Below are 7,495 nucleotides of genomic sequence, written 5' to 3' on the forward strand. Positions count from 1 at the left end.
TGTATTGTATATATTGTGCATTTTCTATATTTTATTGTGAAAGAATGTCCCCTTGCAGGATTGAAAGGTGCAATTATGAATATAAACATTTTCTTTATGAGTTTCATGTTCTTGTGACACTTTATTAAATCAATCAAGAAGAGTAGTCTTATTTGCAACTTACACACAAAGAAGATGGTAAAGACATCACATTGAGGTGTGAATATTACTTTGAATGAAACGTTTGAAACTTTATTTTTGTTTTGTAAAGCCTGACGTTAAACCTTATAAAGTGTTTCCTATTAGAATATACTTCATACAATAAGCCTATGTTTTGGTCAATATTTTCAGTTTTCCTTTTTATTATGTGTTCTTTTTTTGGAGAATTAATGGTAAGAACCGAAATAAATGAGTAGATTACGCATTTATTATTATATATAATAGGCACACAAACGTAGTAGAAGCCGCTCATTTATTTAATGCATTATATATATATATATATATATATATATATACACACACACACACACACACGAGGATATTTGTGGTAAAAGTAAACATTTGATGTTGACGATTATATAAAAAATAAAACAGGTTGAAGATAAGCTGCTAGCTTGTTTAGCTAGGTTGTACAAGGAGTTGTTGCTATAAAAAGCCTTTATTTTCAATTAACATTAAGTTTACATAACTCCACCTTTAATAACCTTAAAGTGTCGGGGTGTCCTTCCCCAGCCGAGCCTCAGCAGCCGGCTTGAGCCCGCATTGTTGTGATGTTGTTGATGTCACTGCCGTCGCTAAGCTAACATTAACAACGAGGAGGAAACGAAGAGACGCCTAAAAAACACATATTTATATATATATATATATACTCACTTTAAAGTGTCGCTGCGCAGAGACACGTCTGTGTTGTGACGTCGGGGTTAAACGGAACCAGACCCGCGCGCGCTGGATTCAACTTACTTGACAGTCCAACGGCCACTCTCGCGCCGCTCTGCTCCGGTTCGGCAGTTTGTTGTCCTCTTCGCTTCGCTGAGCTCACGCCATCTTTTTTTATCAAACGGCTCAGCCGCATGCTGGTCACGTGACGCGCGCGGGCCCCGGTTTTTTTTTTTCGCAGTCAAACTTCTCGCCCGGCGTCGGTGGAAACGGGTCGCCGAGCCGCTGCGGGACGTCCCTCCGACGCGATTAACCGATAAAACCGAGAAAGTACGCATTTTCTAAACCGTTGGCGCAAACGGCGAACATAGCAGAGTCAGCGAGCTAAACGCGACGTCACGTGACCACGCGAGATCTCGATAGGAAGTGACGATGCAAAGTGTTTCTTCTTCGTGGTTCGCTTCCTTTTTTTCCTGTGAAAGTGGTGGAAGTATTTAGATGTTAGTTTAAATGTATTTAGCCGTTTCTTATTGACAATTTATGAAATTGTACATGTGAAATTGGTGAATAAAGAATTATTTAAAATCACAAGCAGTATTCAGATAATCTATTTAACCTCATTAAAGTATTTATATGACACTGTAGAAATACTCCACTTCAAGTCCTGCTTTCAAAAGCCAACTTAGGTAAAAGTACTAATGCACTCTGAAAATACTACACTACCACATAAATACTACCACAAGTAGAGGTCCTGCATTAAAAACCGTACTTAAGTAAAAGTGTCTAAGTAGTATCACCACAATGTACTTAAAGTATTAAAGTCCCTTGGGACTGGAAATATTAAATATTTTTGCTTCTGCTAATATTTTTGCTCTACTTACACTGTTTGGTAGTTTAATTTATACCAAAACAGTAAAAAGTACAATGTTTCCCTCTGAGATGTATTGGAGTAAGCATTGTGCAGAAAGGCCAATTGTAGGCTTTATACCTCAAATATGGTACTTTTTACTGTACTGCTTTTATTTGACAGCTAGTTAATTTGCAGATTCAGATTATTAATACACAATATAATCAACAAAAATAATGTCTAATAACGTATTTGAATACTGAACTGTTTTTTTCTTAAGTGAAATGAGAGAGATTAGGGAGTAAAGCATGACCAAACACATAATCACAAATCAACAGCAAAAAAAAAAGCTTCCATAACCCTCATATTACATTCTAGTTTTCTACTTTTAAATTCATTTGAAAGTCATGAAATAGAGAGAAATTACAGCAACAATACTTGGACCAACCACACACAGAAGTGCAGTACACTGTAATAGGCAAATAGAACCGGTACTAATAATACTAATAATGTCCATTTGTTAAGTTTATTCAGGCTTATTATAATTACTGCCTTGAATTAATGTTTTCATCACTTCAATGTGCCAGCGTGAGTCAAGTCTTTATTTGTAATAATAAATCATAATATATTTTTCAACTATATTTTGTATTATTGATCTGAATCTGCAATATAACTGGTAATTAAAGGTAGTTGAAAGCTGAAAGATAAATGTAGTGAATATTTACCTCTGAGATGTAGTAAATGGAAATCTTTAAGTACATAGTTTCTTTCCACCACAAACATTACTTATAAAAACAGAGCTAATTCCTGTTTAATTTGTGATATTAGAGCTAATAGTAATAGTAACACTTGTATTGTTTGTTTTTACATGTAAAGTGCCTTTAATGCACTATAAAAATAACATGTATAATTAGTAGTATAAACACCTCGGCCTGCAGGGGGCGACATTGCACCTCCTTCGCCTCCCTCATTTACATGGAGAAAAAAATGGCGGAGAGGAGCTGTGGAGGCTGCATCGGTTGAGCTGCTGGCAGTGAAACAACAACAAAAAAGGGCATCCATTCACCGTGGAAGGGGGCCGGAGGGTAGGGAGGGCACTGCCGCACGAGGAGGCCGACGGTTAATCTCTCAACCGGCAGACACTTCATTTATTTCATAATATTTTGTCCTCGGAATACGAGAGAAAGCCCCGAAAACAAGTCGGACATGAACGGGGTAAGTTTGCTTGTTCACCACCGCGCCGAAGTATCGGAAAGGAAAGCTAGATTAAGCGGATTGTTCATGCTACTTTCTCTCAGAACGAGAGTCGTGTTTTTGTATTAAAATGTATATTAAATATAACTGTTTTTCTTTACTGTAAGGTAGTTACAGTCGCTACAAATGAGAAGTCTCTTTGGCTGCTAACATTAGCTTCACGGCTCCATGTGCCTGCTAGCTGAGGGCATAAACATTATTTATGACATCATTTGACGTGAAAGAAACATACAAGTTTTCTTTTTTTTTTCTTCTTTTCTTTTCTCCAAGTGGGGTTATAGGTTTAAAAGTAGCTATAGTGATTTTTTTTCTTTTCTTTTTATATATATTTTTTTATTTGAGTGGATTTTACCAGTAGATGAATGAGCCAAGAGGCCTGTGAATTTAAAGGGCTGATAGTGGATGTGGGTGTGTGGAGCCAGCATGGCCCCTTTCTCGGGGCCCCACCCACACCAGAAAGGGGACAGTACATTTACTCAAGCGCTGCACAGTTTATAATGTACCTATACTTTACTTGAGTATATTTGTTTTACTTTTTATTCAACTACACTCCACTTGTCTGAAGGCTTTAGTTTCTTCTTCCATACAGGGCTTCTTCCCCTTTTTAAACAAATTCAGTTTTCTGTTTACAAAACTCCTCCTGTGGAAACAAAAATAACACATCTATAAAAACTTTTTTTAATAATAGTTTAAAACCTGGATCGACCTCTTGTGAATTTGTGTATGTATGTGTGATTGAGAGCTGATACAACTGCTAAATAGATCGGCAAATGTTTTTGATGAATGGTTTCGGTCACATTTTAAGCAAAAAAATGCCTCATATTCTCAGTTTCCAGCTTCGAAAATGTAGTTAAGTGAATATCTTCCGTTTGTTTTATCAGTTGTGTTTTAACATTTCCAGTGTTAACGCTCCTTCGTGTGTAGAGGATTGGTTTGAAGTTGCTTCTGAGTCGGGCTGTTATCTTTCTTTATAAACGTTAAATGATGTCTATTTCGGCTCTTCACTGTGTTAATTATATGTTCTGGTGGGTTCGCCATGTTCCGTCTTTTGTTGTACTTGATTTATTTCATTAAAATCAAAGCATACAGCTGCACCAACTTTGGACAGGGTGTCAATAAAAAAAACCACTCTTGGCAGGAACCGTGGACTAAACGCATCTATTCTCTTTATTCACAGCCAACCGTATGCAATAGCCGCTCAGTCACTGTCTTAAGCATATCACCAGTTCGTGATGAAATCAAGCTGACACAGGAGGGCCGGTGCTCTCCGGTGTGCTTCCAGCAAAACGATGGCCAGAGGCAGGGTGAGGGTAAGTAAGCTCCGCCTCCAGCTGAGTGTCTAAATACTCCTTCGGGAGAGCAAACTCACATCTATTTATTTTTGTGTTTTCGGGAGGTTACGTAACTGTGAGCAGAGAGCTTTGACTGAAGCGCCAGGAATAAAACACCTTTTCGTTCCCTCCTTCCTCGCAGGCAGGAGAACAAACGCCATCAACGCGACGCCAAAAGACTCGAAGGCCGATTTCCCCGAGATGGAGAGCAGCTACAGCCAGCGTTCACCCTGCTGGTCAGATGAACAGCCGCCGCCTCCGCAGCTCCACTGCGCTCAGTCCTGCCTTCGTTCCCCCGCCGAACTGCCCCTGCCTCTGGGGAACAGCTTGTCTCACGCTCCCCTCCACGTTGCCAACAACAACAACAGCAACAGCAGCGGCGCTCTCCACGGCCTCCAGCGGCGAGGCGTGCGCCTCAAGGTCAAGGGAAAGAAATCCACGCTAAGAATGTTAGTCCTGATTATTGAACCGCTTTTAATGGAGGAAGTTCTCTCAAAGGACGTGCTCTGAGTGATAGTTATTCATATCATTTTTTGTTGTTTTCCTCTTCAGCGCAGGCGGGAAAAACTCCCAGAACCGAAAAGTTACCGACTACTATCCAATAAGACGAAGCTCAAGAAAGAGTAAAACAGAGCTTAAGGTACGTTGATATTATATATATATATATATATATATATATATATATATATATATATATGTTGGGATGGTTATTGTAAGTAAGTAAGCGGCTGATAGAGTTTATTTTACAGTTATCAAACCGTTATATTTTAAACAGATTTTGGAAAAGGATTTTTTTATCCAGGTTGTCTTAAATTCAGGCCAACATGTTACTCTGATTATACTTGTGTGTGTTGTGTGAGAGAATCTAACGTCCTCTCACGTTTCTTCCTTTGTTCTCAGTGTGAAGAAAAGAAGATGATCGATGATCTCATCACAAAGGGAATAGAAGAAGGAATGGAGGTACAAATGTTTTTCTTATGTTTTTGTTTGCTTCGACCAATTGAGCACTTGAAATTAAAACAACGGCCATTAATCAGATTCACACATGGCTCCGCCCCCTTTTCACACTTGCACTGTTGTGCAAATTCAATCGGAGAAGTGAAACTTACTCTTGATCACATGATTTAACGCTGATGACATCACCATATGTATAGGCTTTATTAACGGGGGATTGGATTACAGGAAGTTGACTGAGATGGAAATGATTGCAAAATAAAATCCATGCCAGCTTTGTTCTGATTGTTTGCACCCCTGATTAATGTGGAAAAGATCATCATCATCAAATCTTGTTTTATTTGTAGGTGCAGCATATAGAAGGAAAGGGGAGAGCGGTTTTTGCCACCCGGTGTTATCAGAAGGGCGAGTATGTGATTGAGTACCACGGAGACCTGCTGCAGATCACCGACGCCAAATCGAGGGAGGCCGAATACGCTCAGAACCCGGCCACCGGCTGCTACATGTACTACTTCCAGTACCTCAGCAAAACATACTGGTACGATGAATCAACGCCCGTCCACTCTTTTATGAATAACCGCAACATTTTCTACACGCTCCGGCTTTGTGGACGTCAGTCGGATGCTGCCGTAAAATTAGCTTTTATCCAGTTTAAAGACACATTTTGCTAGTTTTTTTTTACTGGATGAATGATTGAAGTCGATCTTAAGTTATCCGAGAATAAGCGGAGCAAACTTTAGCAGCAGCTCGGCTCTCTCTTCCTTTTGAGGACTTCCTGCGTTCCCCGCACAGCGTCAGAGAAACACAGATTTATTATTTGTCTGTTTGTTTTGGAGAGGAATAAAAACCTCCTGAACCACACTGAAGACAACAACTCCCATGGTCCCTCGCCGCTTCACCGCATCACTAAACTACTTTTTATTACAGGTTCGGTTGAGGGAAAATTACTTTTTAAGGATTTCAGCTCAAGTCGGCGAGGACACTCATGTTTTGCAATTGAATTAATAGAATCTTTGAAGTGAATTTAAGTTCTTTGAACATCTTCCCCAGACTAAATACCGATTTGTGTTTTTGTTTCCGACAGCGTGGACGCCACGAGAGAGACCGGTCGAATGGGCAGGCTGATAAATCACAGCAAAAACGGAAACTGCCAAACCAAACTCCACGACATCAGCGGCGTCCCTCACCTCATCCTCGTCGCCTCTCGCGACGTCGACGAGGGCGAGGAGTTGCTCTACGACTACGGAGACCGCAGTAAGGCCTCCATCGCAGCTCACCCGTGGCTCAAATACTGATCCTCGACAAAAACAACAAGAAAAGGGAAACTCACAGTAACGCCTGTGTTTCTCATTAGCTAGTGTACAAAATGCCTTAGAAACAGAATGTGTACCCTTTTTGTTCCAATATTGAGGTGGGATGGGGTTTATGTGTCACGTATCACATCTCGATTAATGTTCCTCTGCTTTGTCAGATGACATCTGTACTTTTTATTTATGTGTATATGAAACATTTTGGTTGTTTTGCAGCACATTTCTTTTGTACATTTTGTATTACCTATAGACCGATGCTTCTACAGCTTGCAGGTGGTAGTTAATGCTCTGCGTTTTTATACTGCGTTTTTCTTAATTAGTCGTTGGATACTTAGCAATACTTACACGGCCCCGGAGCCCCTTTTTTCTTTTCTTTTTTTAGGGATCAGCAAGAACTATGAGATGCAAATTATTAATATATTCTGTTCACGTGGAATTTGATTTTAGCCAAACAATCTACCGTTGTTTAGTGGGAGTGTGATAGTTTACCAAACTCATGGTTCAGTTGGCTTTCTTTGGGTCTTGATTACAAGAAAACAAGTATTCGTGTTGAACATACAGACTTTAAGGATGACAATTCGTCAAGTTTATATTTCTTTTTTCATGCTTTTTTTTTTTTTTTTAAACCTATAATGTATTTTTTAATATTTAAGATTATATCTACAGTATATTCTGTATGTGTATGACCGTTCAAAACATCTACTAATATAAATAGAATTGAAAGAATTAAAGCTTCTCCATAATTCGACTGGTCAGCGTTCTCAGCTGTCAAATCTTCTTTTTTAATTTCACATTGTCTATATTACTGCACTATGTACTGTAAATATATTTATTCATGGTTTGGGGTTGCAAAGCAACGGGTGGTTTAAAGGAATATTTTGATGTTTTTTTTGGACATGTCTTGAAATACCAGAGCAGTGGCTCTGCCAAATCGCCTATAAAGT

At 39.2% G+C, this 7,495-nt stretch overlaps 1 protein-coding gene across 1 annotated transcript; it reads left to right on the forward strand.

Moving 5' to 3' along the window:
- Nucleotides 1-2,879: 2,879 nt before the first annotated feature.
- Nucleotides 2,880-7,237, forward strand: kmt5aa (lysine methyltransferase 5Aa). Its single transcript, XM_079235638.1, has 7 exons — nucleotides 2,880-2,917; nucleotides 4,134-4,266; nucleotides 4,430-4,736; nucleotides 4,840-4,927; nucleotides 5,188-5,247; nucleotides 5,589-5,779; nucleotides 6,326-7,237. The coding sequence occupies exons 1-7, from the start codon at nucleotides 2,909-2,911 to the stop codon at nucleotides 6,534-6,536; spliced, it is 999 nt and encodes a 332-aa protein (XP_079091764.1). The 5' UTR covers nucleotides 2,880-2,908; the 3' UTR covers nucleotides 6,537-7,237.
- The last annotated feature ends 258 nt before the right edge of the window (nucleotides 7,238-7,495 follow it).

This window comes from Taurulus bubalis, assembly GCF_910589615.1.
Source record: "Taurulus bubalis genome assembly, chromosome: 19".
Taxonomy (NCBI): Eukaryota; Metazoa; Chordata; class Actinopteri; order Perciformes; family Cottidae; genus Taurulus; species Taurulus bubalis.

Coding starts and splice junctions, on each gene's coding strand:
- kmt5aa (XM_079235638.1), top strand. Junction 4,928..5,187: donor AGAGTAAAACAGAGCTTAAG/GTACGTTGATAT, acceptor CTTTGTTCTCAG/TGTGAAGAAAAGAAGATGAT. Junction 5,780..6,325: donor TACCTCAGCAAAACATACTG/GTACGATGAATC, acceptor TGTTTCCGACAG/CGTGGACGCCACGAGAGAGA.